General features: G+C 42.5%; 1 protein-coding gene across 1 annotated transcript in view; it reads right to left on the bottom strand.

Annotated features, from left to right (window-relative positions):
• The window catches only part of PFDN1 (prefoldin subunit 1), a 68,572-nt gene extending 48,515 nt beyond the window's left edge, over positions 1-20,057 (bottom strand). Inside the window, exons 1-2 of the mRNA XM_062189025.1 lie at positions 19,984-20,057; positions 15,320-15,486 (exon numbers count right to left, since the gene is read on the bottom strand). Coding sequence (XP_062045009.1) covers positions 15,320-15,486; positions 19,984-20,016 — 200 coding nt within the window. The 5' untranslated portion in view covers positions 20,017-20,057. The remainder of the gene's footprint in view (positions 1-15,319; positions 15,487-19,983) is intronic.
• Positions 20,058-21,410: the final 1,353 nt, after the last annotated feature.

The raw sequence follows: 21,410 nt of genomic DNA, 5'->3' as shown, positions 1-21,410 counted from the left end.
AGTACAATGGGGCCGGTGTGGCACAGCAGGTTAAGCTGCTGCCTGTGATGCCTGCATCCTACATCAGCGTCATTTCAATTTCCAGCAGTTATGCTTCCTTTCCTGCTCCTTCCTAACATACCTGGGAAAGGAGCAAAAGATACTCCAAGTGACTGCTCCCGACACTCACATGGGAGACCCAGATGGAGGTCCACGCTTCTGGCTTCAGCCTGACCTAGACCCAGCCACTGCAGTCACTTGGCGAATAAACCAAGGAATGGAAGATCTCCTTCTATCTGTGTCACTCTGCCTCTCAAATAAATAATTTTTAAAAAAAAGACTGTATGAAATAAATAATAAAAGAAATAAACGCACTGGAGGGACCGGCGCTGTGGCATAGCAGGTAAAGCTGCCACCTACAGTGCTAGCAACCCATATGGATGCTGGTTCAAGTCCCAGCTGCTCCACTTCTGATCCAGCTCTCTGCTATGGCCTAGAAAAGCAGTAAAAAGATGGCCCAAGTCCCTGGGCCCCTGCACCCGCATGGGAGACCTGGGAGAAGCTCCTGGCTCCTGGCTTCAGGTAGACACAGTTCCGGCTGTTGCAGCCAACTGGGGAGTGAACCAGCAGATCGAAGACCTGTTACTGCCCTTCCTCCATGCCTCTCCTGTCTGTGTAATTCTGAGTTTGAAATAAATAAATAAATCTTTAAAAAAAAAAAAAAAAAAGGCACTGGAAAGAGGCCGGCGCTGTGGCAGAGCAAGTAAAGCCGCCGCTGGCAGTGCTGGCATCCCACATGGGTGCTGGTTCGAGACCCGGCTGCTCCACTTCCAATCCACCGCTCTGCTATGGCCTGGGAAAGCAATGGAAGACGGTCCAAGTGCCTGGGCCCCTGTACCCAGTGAGAGACCTGTAAGAAGCTCCTGGCTCCTGGCTTTGGACTGGCCTAGCTCCAGTCGCTGCAGCCATCTGGGGAGTGAGCCAGCGGATAGAAGATCTCTCTCTCTGCATCTGCCTTTCTGTAATTCTGCCTTTCAAATAAGTAAACCTTAAAAAAAAAAAAGATAGAATGTAGGTCTGTAGTTTAAAAAAAAAAGGAGCAAATAGTACAAGATCGATATAAAACATTTTTCTTATAATGACATTAAGAAATATCTATTTAAGAGACACTTGACTGGCTAAAGCAGAAACTGGTGAACTATGGTCTGAAGGCCAACTCAGTCATACTCATTTGTTTACATAAATCAGCGTCTGCTTTCTCACTACAATGGCAGACCTGAAAGAGAGGGCTGTGAGAGAAACCCTATGGCCAGCAAAGCCAAAAATATTTTTTATCTAGCCTATTACAGAAAAGGCTTGGGGGAGAGCATTGTGGCACAGTGGGTTAAGCTGCCATCTGAGACAATAGCATTCCACAGGAGCATCGATTCAAGTCCTGGCTGTTCCACTTCTGATCCAGTCCTTGCTAATATGCCTAGGAAAACAGTAGAACATGGGCCAAGTACTTGGGCCCCTGCCACCAAAAGGGAGACTCAGATGGAGTTCCTGGCTCCTGGCTTCAGCCTGGCCCAGATCTGGCCATTACAGCCATTTGGGGAGAAAACCAGAAGATGGAAGGGCTGTCTCTCTATAACTTTGCCTTTCAAATAAGTAAATCTTAAAGAAAGCATTTGACAACCCCAGATCTAAAGCAAAAACAGTAACAATATATTTTGTGAGTTTCATAACATATGTAAAACATAAAATAAAACAAAGATGAGATGGCTGTGGCATAATAAGATGAAATGGTATACTATATTCGAAGACAGAGTACGATAAATTAATGATGTATAAAACAAGACAACCATTACACTTAAAAAATTCTCAGAGAAATACCTAATAAGCCAAAAGTGAAGATAAAGTAAGAGTAATAAAAAATACACAATCAAGGGGGGGCCAGCATTGTGGCATACCAGGGTAAGTTGTCATTTGCAATGCCAGCATCCCATGTTGGAGCACAGGTTCAAGTCCCAGAACCTGCACTTCCAATCCAGCTCCCTGCTAATGCGACTGGGAAGGCAGAGACGAACGGCCCAAGTACCTGGGACCCTGCCATCCATGTGGAAGATCTGGATGGAATTCCTGGCTTCTGCATTCAAACTGGCCTCAGACTGGCCGACTTGCAGCAGTCTGTGGAGTGAACCAGGGGATGGAAGATCTCTTCCTCTCTCTTTCCCTCCGTCACTGTGCCTTTCAAAAACACAAAACAACTCCTTGGGATATCCACCCTCTATTTGGAAGCAGCAACCCAGTTAGGAAGAACTGCTATCATCGAATTGTGGTATAGACCAGGGTGGTGGTAAATACAACTCTTCAGAATCTGGACGAAACTTAAAAACAGTCAACAGTATTTTCTAATGCATTGAACGTAAAATTCAAACAGAGGAGTTACAGATGACTCCAAGAACTGGAAAGACGGAAAAACCATTTACTGGGCTGATACTGTGGCATAATGAGCCTGCGCTGCCAAAATCCCATATGGGCGCTGGTTCAAGTCCTGGCTGCTCCTCTTCCGATCCAGCTCTCTGCTATGGCCTGGTAGAGCAGTGGAAGATGGCCCAAGTGTTTGGGCCCCTGTTCCCATGTGGGAGACGCAGAGGAAGCTCCTGGCTTCATATTGGTGCAGCTCCGGCCGTTGCAGCCATCTGAGAAGTGAACCGGCGGATAGAAGATCTTTCTCTCTGTCTCTCCTCTCTCTGTAACTCTACCTCTCAAAGAAGTAAGTTAAAACAAAAAAAGTTAACTAAAATGAGAAAGACTGAGGGAGATGGTTTATTTGTAAAGAGCAAAAATTTTGTTTTGGCCAAGTTGAGAAGCTTATTAGACCATCAGATGGGGATGTAAAGTAGGCAGAGAAGTATGGAATTCAGTGAAGGGGTCCAAGACAAAGATAAAAACCAGGAAGTCATCAGTATATAAAGAGATAAGCCTAGAGAGGATCACTAAGCAGTGAGTAGAGGAAAAAAACCCAAGGGCTAAAACCTAGGTCAATCTAATATTTACAAATGTAAAAGAAAAGGAAACAGTACAAGAGACCAAGAAGGAATGGTCAGTGAAATCTGAAGAAAGCCAAGAGGTGGCATCCTGGAAGCCAAGTGAAGAAAGTACTTCAAGGAACAAAGATCGACTAGACTGAACGTTACTGACAGGCCAAACAGGATGAGGACTGAGAATTCACTGAAATTATTACAGAATCATGATCCCGTTTAGGAAGCAAATCTATATAAACATTCCTTGTCTTAGATGGACAGCATACACTGCTAGGTTCAATTTGTACAAATTAAAAATCACTGTCTATTTTTAAATCAGAACTATTACTCCTGAAATGGAAGCAGTAGTACGTTAACCTATTTTAAACATGAGGTTTATTTTGGGTTACTATTTGGTATTCTAAGTATTCTGGTAAATAATCACCTCTGATGTTTACCACTTTTACTCTGGCCTCATCAAACCCCAAACATTTCTACATAGAAGCATTGAGCTTTCCTACAGCTTTTTCCAAGAAGTGATCATTGTTTCGCTGGTTGTTAAAATGTAACACTGGATAAAATACAACCAATGGACAGTAAAAAAATTACTGTTTAATGAGTACTGAAGGACATATACAGAAAGAAAACTTTTGACACAAAGCAAAGTTATAGAGAAATATAAATATACTTTGGCACAAACGCAAAAGTCTCAGAAGCACACACAGAGGATGTATATGTGGTCCAAATCTTTTTACTCTGAGCCAAAGTAAAAAGGTTGGTTTTAGTGCAGTCACATGCTTTTATCTATTTAAAGTCACATTTTTAATACCAGGCTCCTGCTGCTGTGCAAATTTTGATGAAAGAACACTTCAAGGCCTCTTCAAACCCAAAAGAATAGTGACTTCCAAGTAATCTGGTCCATTCCAGGGTAATTGATCTTCCTCAAATAAAGAGTTGGTAATGAGAGGTCCTGGCCAGGACAATGAGATAACATTCTCCCAGACATGTCCATTTGAACTTAAATTCTAAAAATAAAATGAGCATACATTCTTCACAAAACCTCAGGCAGTAATGGCGCATACAGGCAATCTTAATTATTTCATCAAGATAAAGGATATTTGCAGTTTCCCAGCAATCCCTGAGATAAGAAACAAGAAAGAACACTAGCAAGTCACTACCCAGTTTGTGTTCACATATATGGACTGATCCTCATCTTTCAGGTCAGTATTCTTCTGAGCTTTTTGGATATTTCATTAAGCAGCTTATGTTCCTTGACATGAACATTTCAGTAGTCTCTCTCAGATCAGAGAGCAAGTTGTTCCTAAGTTTGCCACTATGAGATAAGTGGCAGCTAAAATCAGAAAAGTCTTGGTACGGCTTAAAACTGACTGTTTTCTTTTTGGAGAGATTCAGCTAGAGTTAAGCCAGTTATGGCACACAATACAAAGTAACACAGTTCAAGAACACTGTTAGTTTTTATTTACATAGGAACAGCAAAATGGTACTTTTCACCTACACTGACTTGTTTACCACCAACTGGGATCCACAGTAGTATCCTGTCCTGTTGATGAGTAACTTCTACTTTCCTGCAATAAGCCCAGACTTTGTTTAATCTTTTGTCAGTTTAAAAAAGGCACCTCTTTTGATGTCAGGAAACATAGAAGCAAAGTCTTCCAAGTAACTAAATGAATCAATTACTTTTATTGTTTTTAAGCAAGTTCAAAGTCTAAAATAAGTTAACCCCATAACAAGGACACATTAAACAAAAATTTTATTTTATCATGTTTGTACTCTCCAAGATAAGAGACTTCTTTTTCCCTTTTTAACAATAGACTTCTGATTGGCACAACACTTTCAAAATTAATTTCCCCTGTTCTGGTGAGAATGTTTAGACTCTGGGGGACATGGGAGGGGAAGAAGGGAAAGAATGATTCAAAGTACTCTTCTGCAGAAGAAACATGACTATGTAATTCTTACGCAAATGTTTATTAACTTCTCCTGGCATAAAAATAGTGATGTCATTCTAGAAAGCAGCAGAGCAGAATTATAGCTAACATAAAGTTTTAAAATCACTGACATCTTAGGGAAATTAATAGTATTACTCAGAAGTCTCCCCTCCCCGCAGCACTACATCTGTGGGAGAGAAGAGTGCCCATCTGGGGTTACATACATATTCGAAGTCAACAAAACTGAAGTCATTTTCCCTGCACAACAGGAAAAGTTGTTGTTTTTTCCCCTTAGAACTCTGAGCAATCAAAGTCATGACTTTAAATGGCTCTGTATAAAAACACAAGCCGGGTGGGTCACATTCGATTAGCAAAAGCAGACGAACATCCAAGAACGTCTCATCCTTTTAAAGCAAAATATAAACTCTTAAGATTTAACAAAGTCTTCTTGCCCTTGAAAATTATTTAATCTTTGCTTTGTTGACTTTAAAATATATATTAATACCTTTGAAGAGAATGGAAAGTAATTTATAAATCTGCATTTGGGACATGGCTCTCACACCACAATTGTTTATTTTTTTCTCCCATAGTAAACAAAGCATTAAAAACACCCAAACTTGATTCTGGTGAGAGTAACAATATAAGCTATTTTTACCAGAATATAAACAGTACTTGTCAGCAATATTTATTAAATAGTTTTTATTTTATTTTCTAATACCTTAGGAATAAAATATAGGACTATTTGTTCATCTTTAAATAATTCTATAGCTACATGAAATTATTAAAGGGTTATAAAACTTAAGGCACCATGAGCAAAACCCTTTATATTAATATTTAACATAAGTACACTTGGAGAACCTGCAAATTATTCGACATGGCTTTATTAAAAGTCACAGTTCAAAATACAGGTCAACATCCAAACTGCCAAATAAGTTCACAACAAAATCACCTAACATTTTAAACAAAGAGCAGTTCAACCAAGCTGTTGTGAAAAGTCCAGATTTCTACATCCAAAGTAGTAGAAAATTTGCTTAATTATTTAATTTTTTTATGCTACTGATCAGGAATATGCCTACTGATTCACCTCCTACCTGTGCCCTATTTCTCTTCAGTTTTATACTTCTAGATCTTTCAACCATTAAATTACTTCAACAAGTAGAAATAGTAACACCGCTCCCAAACAGCAATTCCTGCATTGCTAGACACTTATCTAGTTGGTAGATTTATACCATTGTTCATTCTTAGTTCCTTAAATGCAAAAAATACCCAGAGAATGGTAGCATACCTCTAAATTAGTTTAAATATGGTACAAAGTTATTTTTAGTTAGGTTCAAGTTTTAAAAAGGTACTAATCATTCTTCTCAAAGGCTAATCTACTCAAGTTCCTCCTATATTAAAAAAATAGAAAACAGATTTGTCTGCTACACAGAAGAAATGTTATTTACATAATGCCCAAGCAAAAGGAGTATTAGACTAATGGTTCACATATGAAATCAGGACCAATATCATACCTATTAATAAAAATAAGATGGACATTTATTCTAATGATGGTTCTTTCAAACACTAACAAAAGGCCATCTATGTGTTCTTTCAAACATAATTCTTAAAAATAAAAAAAAAAATTTAAACTCTATCCCCTCCTATCCACAGAAAAAAGGGGAAAAAAAACTCATGAGCAATCATAAACTATTCTTATTCATGAAAAAACATACAAGAAATATTCCCAGAACATTTATTTGAGATGTCTATTCCTTCCTTGCATGCTAGAAAGATGCAAAGACAAACACTTCCAAATATTCAGACAGATCATTCCACAGTTGTAACTTTCATCATAGTTCTCAAAGCAGTATGGTGAGGTCAGCTCACAAACAGCTTAAGTAGCAAAACTAGAAATTGGTGGTAGTAGTATCAGACTACATAACAGCCTCTCCAAAGAATATGAAGTAAGAGAACTAAAATGTGCTGGCAACATGCCAAAAGACTGGATGAACTATAGCTCTGAGCAATGAATACTCAGAGCTTATGGTGTATATATAGCAATTCATCAGCTCCTACCATATAGTTTGACTTTCCTTGTTTTAAACCAAAAATAGGCAAGTGTTAGAGGTATTTAACATTACCATATTTCTCTACACTCTTGAGATGAAAGGCATATGGGCTTGTAATGATTTGTTAAACTAACTACACAACCCAAAAAGAAAAAATCAGACTTCCATTCTATTCAAAGACAAGATACAACCACATTGAAGCTCTTTTGCAGGGAACAGCCTTTATTTCCCAAGGATTATGCTACCATCAACAGCATTCAACAGACTTGCATTTCTATGTTATTTGCTCTCTCTCTGCAACCGGCTAGCCTTTAGGATCAGTCAACTTCAATAGATTTAATAAATGAGTCTGTCAAATTGAAGGACATAATTCTGGTCAGAAGCACTCATATCCCTTTATCTTACTTTTCTAATTTCATGCTGAATGAATCATATGCTGAAATAATACAATCGACTCTAATTCTGATGTCTCTGACACTTTCCAAACATTTTTTATCTGAAGAATCAGAAAATGCAGTTATTTTAAGCAATACAAAGACTCAGCTTCAATTTAAATCCACACATTTCACACTATTTTATGCCACATGTTAACACCAAGAAATGAAAAAACAATCCTAACATGCATATATGGTCTCCCAGAGTTGACATTCTGCTCCAGGAGACTGACTGACTTTAAATACACTCAGGGTGCTCCACCAGCTGTCAGAACAGAAGCGCTGGTATCACTAAGAAAAGAGTGAATAAGGCTGCCCCAGAGGCTGGACAAATCTTCAAAGGCTAAGGTAGGAATTTTACAATGGAAAGAGGGTTATTGCCAGCCAAGGACAGAATGAGCAAAAATAAAAAGGCACAAAAACATGGCATGTGTGAGGAAAGTCACATAGCAAGGGTGTGTCCAATTTCATGTCCAATTTCTGGGACATGAGCTACTACTGTTCTACCCTCACCACATGACAACCAGTTAAAGCACAATTTGGATTCTTTATATTTTTATTTATTTGAAAAGCAGACAGAAATAAAGAGTGTCAGACAGGTCTTCTATCTGTTGGTTCACTTCCTATAAAAGCCAAGCTATGGGACCAGCACTGTGGAGTAGCAGGTAAAGCAGCCACCTGCAGTGCCAGCATCCCGTATGGGTTCCGGTTTGAGTCCCGGCCGCTCCACTTCCAATCCAGCTCTCTGCTATGGCCTGGGAAAGCAGTAGAAGATGGCCCAAGTCCTTGGACCCCTGCACCTGCACGGGAGACCCAAAAGAAGCTCCTGGCTGCTGGCTTCGCGTCGGTGTAGCTCTGGCCAATCAGGGAGTGAACCAGCAGATGGAAAACCTCTCTCTCTGCCTCTCTTCTGCATAACTCTTTCAAACAAATAAATGAATCTTTCAAAAAAAAAAAAAAGCCAAGACTGGCCAGGCCAAAGCCAGGAGCCTGGGAAACAATCTGGTTTAACCACATGGGTAGCAGAGACTCAAGTATCTGGACTGTGACTTGCTGGCTTCCAGGGTGCACAACAACAGGAAGCTGGAATTGGAAGTGAAGCAGGGACTCAAACCCAGGCACACTGAAATCAGATGTGGGCAGTAGAATGCCAAGTAGCATTCTGATTGCTGTGCCAAATACTCCAAAAGCAAGCTTTTAAATTTTTACTTGAGAGACAGAGAGAACAAACACAAGAGTGCTCCCAGGGGCCGGCACCATGGCGTTGCGGGTAAAGCCACCACCTGCAGTGCTGGCATTTCCCCATATGGGTGCCAGTTCAAGTCCCGGCTGCTCCACTTCCAATGCAGCTCTCTGCTATGGCCTGGGAAAGCAGTAGAAGATGGCCCAAGTCCTTGGGACCCTGCACCTGCATGGGAGATCCAAAGAAGCTCCTGCCTCCTGGCCTCGGACTGGCACAGCTCCAGCTGTTGCAGCCATCTGGGGAATGAACCAGCGGATGGAAGACTCTATCTCTCAGCCTCTGTCCCTCTAACTCTGCCTTTCAAATAAATAAATCATTAAAAAAAAAAAAAAAAAAAACCAGCTGAATGCCAAGAACTCATCTGAGGTTTTTCACATGGATGCCAGATACCCACACACTTCAGCTATCACTTGCTGCTTCATATGGTACACATTAGCAGGAAGCTGTAATCAGGAGCAGTCAGGAATGGAACCCAGGTGGGCAACTTACTGTCAAGTCAAATGCCTGCCCCTAAAGTATGTTTAAAGCTCACCTAGACCTCAAAATTCTTTTCAATGGATAATACAAAACCAGTAGAGGAATGAAAGCCCATAGATGAAATGTATATCTACACCAAGTCTGGGAACAGAAAGGGATGCAATCCAAGGTTTTAACAGTAAATTAATGACAAATTATGAAAAACCATGAATTCTGGGCTAACAAGATTAGATTTTATCCTATGGACAAAAGACAATGAACAATGGATTTTATTAAGAATACTGACATGGTCAACTTTGGCAGATGTGTTAAAAATGGATTTGGACAGACAATGAAGGCAGGAAGAACAGTTAAGATGCTATTGCCTTAGTTAGGAAAGAAACAATGAGGTCTCAATTTCAGCAATGGAAAGTTCTAAAACAAAAATGGGGTGTGGAATTTTATATTCTGTGGAAAACAAAAACTTGAGAAAAATTAATAAGCAGAATTCTCAAATAATACTCAAAAAAGCAAAGAAAAGATAAACTAAGGTAAAGACTAGAATTAAAGAAGTGAATCACAATGATATCCAAGATTACTCAAGACCATAAATTCAGAAATAGATATTTCAGGTTTAGCATCAAGAAAGGGAACGTCCTCATGACCAGACTAATACTCAGCAAGTCTTTTCTTCCTCTCAGGGCACTAACACTCTAGCCAAACAACAAACCCTTTTCACCTCACATGCCCCTACAATGCAGGGTCAAACACAGGCCCAGGGAGATGCAGAAGGTACCAAAGTCAAACTAAAACCAAACTTTGAAACCATGCAGGAGCCTTATGCATTTCCTTTAACTAACATAATTCATATAAAATAAATCTTGTGGAAAAATACCATCCTACTAACAAATTCATATCCCAGACTTCAAACTCTAAAATTCTTTGTGTGGAATACAACCTATTTGTAGCACTTTGAACAGTGCACAAAAGCAACTCTCCAATTGCTTCTGCAGAATGTTTAACTAATGAAATCATTCTAATTATCAAAACTTCACAGCAGCTCAAAAGGCCAAAGATAGTGAACCAGCTATTGCAAACACAGACTGGTATAGTAAAAATTCAAGTACAACATGTTAACTGTTCTACTAGAAAAGCCAGTATTACTGTTTTAAGACCTAGACCTAAGGATATTTGCATTAACGATAAAATTATACTATACTGAATGCCAACAATGCATTTCATGCTGCATGGATACATATTCAAGTGTTCTACCTTGTAATCATACCAATTCTTTTGCACCCCATTCACAAATTTTTAAATTGGTATTCTCATAAACTAAAGGATACATTCACTAAATTACTCTATTCTGCTCGTGGACTCCACTGAGGAAACATCATCAAATTCTCTTTCCACGGAGTTGCCTAGAAAGCCTGAACAGGTGCATAGGCTCTTCATTGGAAGGCTGTGCTTTAAAACCAATGAGAGTTCAAGGAGCCATTTTGAGCAACATGGAATGCTCAAAGACTGTGCAGTAATGAGACCCAAACACCAAGTGCTCGGGGGACTTTGGGTTTGTCACCTATGCCACCATGGAGGAGGTGATTGCAGCCATGAATTTGAGGCCACACAAGGTGGATGGAAGAGTTGTGAAACCAAAAGGGTCCTCTCAAGAAAAGATTCTCAAAGACTAGGGGCCCATCTACCTGTCAAAGAGATCTTTACTGTGGCATTAAAGATGGCAATAAAGAACACCACCTCAGAGACAACTGCGAACAGGATGGGAAAATCAAAGGGACTGAGATAGTGACTGACTGAGGCACTGGTAAGAGAGAGGCTTTGCTTTTGTGACCTTTGATGACCATGACTCTGTGGACAAAACTGTCACTCGGAAAATACCACACTGTGAATGGTCACAACTGTGAAGTCAGAAAGGCCCTGTGAGAGCAGGAGATGGCTACTGGTGTGTCCACCCCAGGAGGATGAAGTGATTCTGCAAATTTTGTTGGTGGTAGTGGAGATGGTTTTGGTGGCAATGACAACTCTGGTCATGGAGAAAACTCCAGTGGTCATGGCAGCCGAGGTGTTGGTTGTGGCAGCAGTGGGGATGTTACCATGGAACTGATAATGATGAAAGCAGTTCTGGAGGTGGTGGAAGCTATGAGGATTTTGGCAATTACAATAATCAATCTTCAAATTTTGAACCCACAAAGGGAAAAAACTTTGGAGGCAGAAGCTCTGGCCCCTACCATGATAGCACCAATATTTTCCCAAACCAGGAAATTAAGGAGTTTATGGAGTTCTAGCAGTAGCAGTAACTATGGCAGTAGCAGAAGGCTAATAACCACCAGGAAAAAAAGCTTAGCAGGAGAGAAGAGCCAGAGAAGTGACAGGGACGCTACAGGTTATAACAGATTTGCAGCCAAGCACAGTGGCTGCAGGGCCTGGCTGCTACAAAGAAGACATGTTTTAGACAATACTCATATGTATGGGCAAAAACACTGCAGGACTCTATTTGTGACAAACTGTATAACAGATTATTTTAGTTTCTGTTCTGTGGGATGTGTAAAGCATTCCAACAGGGTTTTAATGTAGTTTTTATTTTCTCTTTCATTTTTGCACTTATACTGTTGACTGCTAAATGTATCAACGATCATGACACCGAATAAATGTCTTAAAAAAAAAAAATGAAAAACATGAACTCAGAGGTAAAATTTATTTCTGGGGGCTGGCACTGGGCACAAGCAGGTCAAGCTCTACTTGCAAGACCAGCATCCTTTATCAGCGTGTTGGTTCAAGTGCCACCAGTGCCAGTTCCAATCCAGCTTCCTGCTCATGTGCTTTTAGCAAAGCAGCACATGAAGGACCAACTACGTGAGCCCCTTTCACCCACGTGGGGACTCAGACCAAGTTCCTGGCTTCTGGTTTTGGCTCGGCCCCACACGGTTCTTGTGGCCATTTGGGAAGTGAACCAGTGGATGGACAGAAGATCTCTCTCACTTTCCCTCTGTCACTCTGCCTTCCAAATAAATAAATAACTCTTAAAAAATTTAGTTTCTTGTTCACTTGGAGAAAGCAAGTCAGACAAACAGCTTACCATAAACTATTTCTTATTCAGAAAGACGGATTCGTCAGCCATGAGCAGGTCTACTCATGTTGTCATTCTAAAGCAGTTACTAAATTTTACAGTTATGCTTCCTTCACATCAATCACAAAACAAGTTATCCCAAGGCTGGGGTCAAATTCCACTCTAACTGAAAGACCTCCAAACTTGAAGAAATGGTACACTTACTAAGTAATACTCAAAGATCAAATTCCAGCAAAGTCCTCCTCCTCCACCCCCCCTACTTAAAAAACAAAAATCAGTCCTCTCCCTTAGCTCACTGTAATGGAATGTGACCTGTACTTAAGGGCTTTCCCATTCCTTATTTTCTGCTTAGCGAATATGAAGCTGATCTATTCTCACTCATAAATAAAAAAGTGAAATACAAGTGGTTAACTGTCTAATTATAATTAGAACAAACAAAAGGTAAATCGGTTTACTAGGAAAAAAAACTTTTTAAAAAAATAAGTTTACTAAATATCTAATGTGAGTTGTCCTATTAAAACAATGTATAACACTTAGTATTATGCCATCACAAAACACACCAAACACTGGAGTAAGGGACAGGGTTTATTGGGGAAAACCAGCAGGCTGGAGGGAAGGGGCGAAAAGGGAGAGAAGGAGAGTATAAGAGACAGAGAGCTGAGGAGCTAGCGAGGAGAGGAGAGAGAGAGAAATGAGAGGAGAGCAGACGAGAGGAGCCAAGAGAGCCACATGTTCAGCAACAGGCTTTTTTTTTTTTTTTTTTTTTTTTTGACAGGCAGAGTTAGACAGTGAGAGAGAGAGACAGAGAGAAAGGTCTTCCTTCCGTTGGTTCACCACCCAAATGGCTGCCACAGCCTGCGCACTGCGCCGATCCAAAGCCAAGAGCCAGGTGCTTCCTCCTGGTCTCTCACGCGGGTGCAGGGTCCAAGGACTTGGGCCATCCTCCACTGCCTTCCCGGGCCATAGCAGAGAGCTGGACTGGAAGAGGAGGAGCTGGGACACAATCCGGCACCCCAACCGAGACTAGAACCCAGTGTGCAGGCGCTGCAAGGCGGAGAATTAGCCTAGTGAGCCGCGGCTATTTTTTTTTTTTTTTTTTTTTTTTTTTTTGACAGGCAGAGTTAGTGAGAGAGACAGACAGAGAGAAAGGTCTTCCTTTTCCCATAGGTTCACCCCCCAAGTGGCCGCTACGGCCGGCGCTTTGCGGCCGGCACGATGTGCCAATCGGAAGCCAGGAGCCAGGTGCCTTCCTCCTGGTCTCTCATGCGGGTGCAGGGCCCAGGGACCTGGGCCATCCTCCACTGCACTCCTGGGCCACAGCAGAGAGCTGGACTGGAAGAGGAGCAACCGGGACAGAATCCGGTGCCCCGACCGGGACTAGAACCCGGGATGCCAGCGTCACAGGCGGAGGATTAGCCTAGTGAGCCACGGCTCACTTTTAAAACTTTGCCGGAGGGCGGGCAGGGAAGCAGGAGCAGCAAATCCCATTAGGATGGGGGTGAAGCTTGACACTGGTGGTTGGGCCATGTGGCCACCTGGCTTTCAGCAATGGCAGCGGGAGCCAGGGCATAGGATGTAAATCAGTGTGTAGATCGCGCCATAGATAAAACTGCGCCATTTTCCTAACACTTAGAATAAGTATATTCAATAACAAACCAATCTTTATTTTTACCACTTTCAGGCATCTCGAAGATTTACGATTTGTATGACTCCTAATAAATTAGTCAAGGAAAGGGAGGTTAAAACTACACATACTGGGCCAGCGCTGCAGCTCAATAGGCTATTCCTCCACCTGCGGCGCCGGCACACCGGGTTCTAGTCCCGGTTGCCCCTCTTCCAGGCCAGCTCTCTACTGTGGCCCGGGAGTACAGGGGAGGATGGCCCAAGTGCTTGGGCCCTGCACCCACGTGGGAGACCAGGAGAAGCACCTGGCTTCTGATCAGTGCGTTGCGCCAGCCATTGGAGGGTGAACCAATGGCAAAGGAAGACCTTTCTCTGTCTCTCTCTCACTGTCCACTCTGCCTGTCCAAAAAAAGAAAACAAAACAAAACAAACTACATATATTGAAGCCACTGCTGCAATGCCCCTGTTAGTTTGAATCTCAGCTGCTCCACTTCTGATTCAGCTCTCTGCTACGGCCTGGGAAAGCAGTAGAAAATGGCCCAAGTGCTTGGGCCCCTGCACCCACCTGGGAGACCCAGAGAAAGCTCTTGGCTCCTGGCTCCTGGTTCCTGGCTTCAGATCAGCTCAGCTCTGGCTGTTGTGGCCATTTGGGGAGTGAAACAGCAGATGGAAGACCTCTCTCTCTCTCTGATTCTGCCTCTCTGTAATGCCACCTTGCAAATAAATATATAAATCTTTGGGGGAAAAAAAAAAAACACTACACCTACTGAGACAGGAGTTTAGCCAGCAGTTACCAATTAAGACACCCAAAGGCCTGGGTTCACTGCCTGGCTCCAGCTCTTAACTTTAGTTTCCTGCAAATGCAGACCTTGGGAGGCAGTAGTGATGGGTGTCTGACACTAACCACGTGGACACCTGAGTTCCTGGCCTCCAGCTTCACTCATATCCAGCCCAGTCTGTTGCAGGCATTTGGGAGGTGAACTAACAGATGAAGGTTCTCTTTCTCTGCTTCTCAAATAAGTGAAACAAAAAAAAAAAAAAAGGAAGGGGGTGCACTATGTTGTGGCACCCCTACAGGAGTGCTCCACCTTAGTGCTAACATGCTCCAGCTATTGCAGCCATGTGGAGAATCAAAAAACAGAAGGAAGACCTGTCTCTTCCTCTCTTGTCCCCCTACCTTACAAATCAATCAATAAAATCTTTAAAAAACAAATAAAATTACTCCTACTTAAATAAATCTTTACATACAAAATTAGTATGGACATAACTGCAGAGAGAATGTGGATTTAAGATACATACTTCAATGTTTAAAATTAAACACTCATACCTTTCTAAGGTTCATTACCTCATTTTTTAAAAAAAGAAGGCATTTGACTAAATAACCACTAAAGCTATTTCTATACACTTTGGCCCAAATTTCAAAATAAACAAATTCAATGATTCAATTCAGACAACCGTTTTCCCACAATAACCCCTGTAAAGATATATTTTACTTACATTCTTCCTACGCCTTCATACATGTTAGTCTCATCTACCAAAGTCATAATTTCTGTATCTGTAAGATGTGCATGTTTTTTCGTTCTGTTCAGTTGCTCAATCTGTATGTCTGCAAGCTTCACTTTCTGTTGAGTGTCAATAACTTTGGCTTGAAGCTCTGCGAAGGCCTAATAAAAATAGGTCCTGGATTTAGTAGGTAAAACATTTTACAGCAAACATGTAAGCCAAACCCAAATACATTAAAACAAAACCTGTTTTCAATTCACAAAGCTGTGAAATTTACAAAGCAAATATCAGTAAGCTTACACTATAATTATAAATGATCAAGTCACTATGCTAAATACTGAATTTACCTGTCCTTAGAAGATGCGATCAACCTGAAGCAAAAACAAATGCACATTAAAAACTAACCATACCACGTATCAACTACTCCAGGAGTTTCAGATGATGAAACCCAAGGATTCAAAGAAAAAAACACAGGGGCCAGTTTTGTGGCACAACAGGTCTAAGCTATCACTTGCAAATCAGGCATTCCATCTCTGAATGCCTGTTGGTTCAAGTCCCAACTGCTGCACTCTCAGCCCAGCTTTCCCATTAACGTGCCTGGGAAAGCAGTGCAGGATGGCTCAGTGCGTGGAGCCCTGCCATCCATGTGGCAGATCCAGATGGAGTCCTGGCTCCTGGCTTCAACTTGGTCCAGCCCTGGCTGTTGCAGACATTTGAGTGAAGAAGCAGATGGATGGAGGATTGATCCTGATAACTCTGCCTCCATCTCCATCTCCATCTCCATCTCTCTCCCTCTCCCCTCTCCCCATCTCTGCTTTTCAAAGAAACAAACAAAACATAAAAGTAACAACTCATTCCATCTGTACTACACAACTAGGTTTCAAAGCATTTTCCCACATTAGTCTGAAATGTTAATATAAGAAAATTAATGAAACTATTAAAGAGGGATACAGCACTTATCTCATTTATTCTTCTAAATAACCTTGAGTTAGAGACAAGTTTCACCATCCACAATTTATAAATTAAGTAACTAAATCAATTGAGATAAAAGTGGTTTACATAGGGTTGAACGACATTAGATTCAAAAGGAAGGTATTAAAATCCTTTTCTTCTGACCCCTTAGTTCAGAAATCTTTCAATTCTATTATTTACAGAAACATTCAGAACATGAATATTTTTAAGAAAACTTGTGCCAGCCCCGTGGCGTAGTAGGTAAAGCCACCACCTGCAGCACCAGCATCCCATATGGGCATCAACTCGAATCCCAGTTGCTCCACTTCTGACCCAGCACTCTGCTATGGCCTGGAAGAGCAGTGGAAGATGACCCAAGTCTTTGGGCACCAGCACCCACATGAGAGACCTGAAGGAAACTCCAGACTCCTGGCTTTGGATCCCACCAGCTCCGGCTGTTGCAGCCATTCAGGGAGAGAACCAGCAGATGGAAGATCTCTCTCATCCACTATGGGCACCAGCTCAAATCCCACTGCACCACTTCCAATCCAGCTCTGTGCTATGGCCCAGGAAAGCAATGGAAGATGGCCCAAGTGCATGGGCCCCTGTATCCAGTGGGAGACCTGTAAGAAGTTCCTGGCTCCAGACGCTGCAGCCATTTATGGAGTGAATCAGCGGACACAAGATTCCTCTCTGCCTCTGATCTCTGTAATTCTGCCTTTCAAATAAATAAACCTTAAAAAAAGGGGCCAGTGATTAAAGCCACCGGCTGCAGTGCCGGCATCCCTTAAGGGTACCAGTTCTAGTCCCAGCTGCTCCACTTCCAATCCAGCTCTGTACTATGGCCTGGGAAAGCAAATGGCCCAAGTCTCTGAACTCCTGCATCCACACAAGAGACTCGGAGGAAACTCCTGGCTTCGGATCTGCACAGTTCTGGCCGTTGCAGCCATCTCGGGAGTGAACCATTGGACGTTAGACACCTCTTTCTCTCTCTCTGCCTCTCTGTAACTCTCACTCTCAAATAAATAAAATAAATCTTTAAAAAAAAATAGAATGTAGATCTGTAGATCCCTCTCTCTGCCTCTCTGAAACTTTGCCCTTCAAATAAATAAATCCTTAAAAAAAAAAAAAAAAGACAAAAAAAGAGAAAATGCAAAACACTGGCAGAAGACTTATATCATGATCTTCATCCGCACACACCAAGCCAAATTTGATCCTTGAGTACACTTAACTCAAACATAAACCCAGTTCTGGGATACTCTTGCTGAAGTGCCTTGGAATGATTTTCACACGCTATCAGAGTTCTGCCTTAATAACAACATTCTGAATGCAATACCTGGCAAAAGCTACCACACAGCTTTTATTCCTTCTTCTCACAGTTCACTATGATACATGCCTTCCCACTGCAGTGCTTTGCTATTCCCAAATAAATAGGATTCTTTGAAGACTCTATGTATTTTGCTTCATTCAGAGTTGCATATCTAGCAAAGTTTCAAAAGATTTACTTTGGGGAAGAAGAGATGTCTATATTTCCTATTAAATGCCACTCAAAAAAATAGCTTATGAAGACATTAGGAAATAAATCTGATACACGGAGTCAATGCTGTGGCACTGAAGGTTGAGCCTACAGCAATGCCATCGAATTCTGGCTGTTCCACTTCTGATCCAGCTTCCTGCTAGCTAGGGTGCCTGAGAAGGCAGTGGAGGATGGCCCAAGTCGTTGGGCCCCTGCACCAACATGGGAGACCAGGAAGCTCCTGGCTTTGGCCTGGCCCAGCTCCGCCATTGCAGCCATCTAGGGAATCAATCAGTGGATTCTTCTCTCCCTCCCTTTCAAATAAATAAATCTTAAAAAAAAAAAAAAACTGATACACGTTTCCTTGTTAATTGGTTGTCAAACTATTCAATTTGCCTATAATTTTTTTTTTTTAAAGGCAGAGTTAGACAGTGAGAGAGACAGAGAGAAAGGTCTTCCTTCCGTTGGTTCACCCCCCAAATGGCTGCTACGGCCAGTGTGCTGCGCCGATCCGAAGCCAGGAGCTTCCTCCTGGTCTCCCATGCAGGTGCAGGGCCCAAGCACTTGGGCCATCCTCCACTGCCCTCCCGGGCCACAGCAGAGAGCTGGACTGGAAGAGGAGCAACCGGGACAGAATCCGGCGCCCCAACCGGGACTAGAACCTGGGGTGCCGGCGCCGCAGGCAGAGGATTAGCCTAGTGAGCCGTGGCACCGGCCTATACTTTTTTTCTTAGTTTGTATTAATTGTTTACTTGTTTCTTATCAATAAATTCAAAGAGTACTGGGAAGCAAACCCTTTCACAGTTAATACTTTTGATAGCTCTTCATCAAAATCTTGGTTTCTGCAGCACCGGTTCTAGTCCCAGCTGCTCCTCTTTCGATTCGGCTCTCTGCTGTATCCTGGGAAAGCAGCAGAAGATGGCCCAAGTCCTTGGGCCCCTGCACCCACGCAGGAGACCTGGAATAAGCTCCTAGCTCCTGGCTTTGGATGGGTTCAGCTCCAGCCATTGCGGCCATTTACAGAGTGAATCAGCGGGTGGAAGGCCTCTATCACTCCTTCTCACCTTCTGTAATTCTTCCTCTCAAAAAAAAAAATATATTTTTTTAAAATCTTGGTTTAAGGTTGCACTTTCAATGGAAAAAGGTAAATTTTCAGAAAGCATAATTTTATTCTGAAATGTAAAATTTCAGGCATTTTCTGACTGTTCTATACAGTTTACTGAGGAAGATATAGCCAAGATATTAGAGAACAGCATGTAAAAGCAACTTACAAGTTTCAAGACAAGAGCAGCAGAAGAAACCAGACGCAAACAACTTTAAAACAGTAACAGCTTCATTTAATAAGAGCTATTTCAGCTGCCCTATTTCTAATGCAAAGACTGATCAGATGTTTTTCATGAAGAACCTAAACTACTGGTCAAAAAAAACTGTAAGAGAACACGGTATTCTAATTCCACTCTTTGAGACTTCTCTAGAGCTGTTTCCCTTTCTAGAAAAGTAGACTTAAATCATATGCAGTCCAGGGTCCTTTCCAATCCGCCCTCGCCCCCCAGAGCATACGTTTTGAGTCGGCAGTGGTGTTAGAATCCTGACTGCTCTCCGGTACCAAACATTTATAAGCAATTGTTTGCACAGAAGAAATGCCATTCCTTCTCAAAATGCTTTTATTTGGCAAACTCTGCTGCTCCTTTTTTAGACAAGCCCTTCGAAAAAGGAAGGCAGGAGGAGAGGGGGCAATGCCTTCCTGCGGCTTTTCAAGGTACAGGATGGGAATAAATGGCTTTAAAACAGGTGTTGGGTTTTTTCTCCCGAATTAAATGAGGCAGAATTACAGACGCCTCAGCCCCAGGCAACCGCACCAAAGAGGTTTGAAGACGCTGTCTTCTGTTCTTACCATGAAACCGAGCCCCTGAAGGCTCCAAACGCAACGAAATGGCTCTGGGGCTCGGAACAAATGGGTAAGCTCGCACTCTGACCCGGCCCGGCTCAACTAGCTCCCACCCAGCAAGAGCCGCTAGCTGCCCACCCTGCTCAAGGAGGCCCCGCGGCGCCTCAGGCCTCCGGGAAAACATTCCCCAATCCTCCAGCGCCTCTTTGCTCCCGCAAACATTCAAGCCTCACTCGATATTCCTGTCCACAGTCCCTTCGGCCTCCAAAGAGAAGCCTGTGCCTGCTCAAGACCCTCTTTTACCTTCTTCAACTCCAGATCCACGGGGGCCGCCATCTTGATGCACCCTCTGCGCCTGCGCAATGGAAGAAGGCCGGAAAGGGGGTGGGGGAAGGGCGTGCGTTTTGATGGGTCGCCCTCCTAATGCGCCTGCGCGTGCGTGCCGCTAACCGGGTTTGTTTCCCTGCTCCGGAGTGGGTGATCCTGAATATTCATGATTCCGATTCAGTTTGTCTTCCCTTGCTGACCTATCAGGTCTGGCTTGTTCCTCCACATCTTCCAGACACAGCCCAACGAGTAGATTTCGCTTGTGGCTTTGAACAGTTTGATAGTTTTGCTGCTCAATTGAGAAGTGCGTGGATCAGGTCAATCCCTCATCAGTAGTTCAGTCCTACAGCACGTCCTGTGCTGTCAGAGATGAGAAGGGACCCCGGACCTCAGGCCTAACCTTATGGAGAAGACTATTAGAAGGCTTGGGTTTTCCACCAAAGAACTCATTTCTACTGAATGCTCCCAAAGACTTTCTAGATTAGGGATTCTCGACAGAGGTGGTATGTTTGATTTTTGGAAAAATTTCCGGGAACAGATGTTTAGTACAGTGGTTAAGACATCAGCATCTCATACTGAAGTGTATGGGTTTGAATCCTGATTAGGCTTCCAATTCTAGTTTCCTGCTAATGAATACCCTGGAAGGCCTTAGTAATGGATCGAGTAATAGGGTTCCTGCCACTCATATGGCAGACCTGAATTGGCCAGCTTTGTTCTGGCCGAATCCTGGCACTTGAGGACTTTTGTAGAATGAATCAGTGGAAGGAATCAAGATTTCTCCCTCTCTCTCTCTCTCTCTCTCTCTCTCTCTCTCTCCCCCTCCCTCCCTTTCAAATAATAATAATAAATAAATAGATTCTTAGGTCTCATTCCAAGCTTACTCAGAATCTTTGAGGGCTTAGAAATTTGCAATTGTCCTAACTCCCTGTGACCTGGTGGCGCAAGTTGTCTACAGAACACATTTGGAGAACCTCTGCTATAAAAGGACCTAGCATTTGAAACAGGCAGTAGGGTTTGAGTCCCGGCTGCTCCACTTATCCACCTTTCTGCTGTGGCCTGGGAAAGCAGTAGAAGATGGCTCAACTCCTTGGGCCCCTGCACCCGTGTGGGAGACCCAGGGGAGGCTCCTGGCTCCTGACTTCAGATTTGCTCAGCTCTGGCCATTGCGGTCATTTCCGGAGTGAACCAGCAGACAGAAGACCTCTCTCTCTGGCTCTACCTCTCTCTGTAACTCTTTCAAATTAAAAAAAAAAAATTTTTTTTCTTAAAAAAAAGAAAGAAAGAAAAAGAAATGGGCAGTTGAATAATAATTGAATTTGGGTAATGGAAAAGAATTTGGCTATTCTAAAAACTTTAGGGATGTGAAAGCCTAACTATTTGGAAGCAGCCAGATCTGGATTCAA

Source organism: Lepus europaeus, chromosome 4 (genome assembly GCF_033115175.1).
Source record: "Lepus europaeus isolate LE1 chromosome 4, mLepTim1.pri, whole genome shotgun sequence".
NCBI classification, from domain to species: domain Eukaryota; kingdom Metazoa; phylum Chordata; class Mammalia; order Lagomorpha; family Leporidae; genus Lepus; species Lepus europaeus.
The sequence above is the reverse complement of the archived record's forward strand: the minus strand, read 5'-3'. Positions and strand labels throughout refer to the sequence as shown.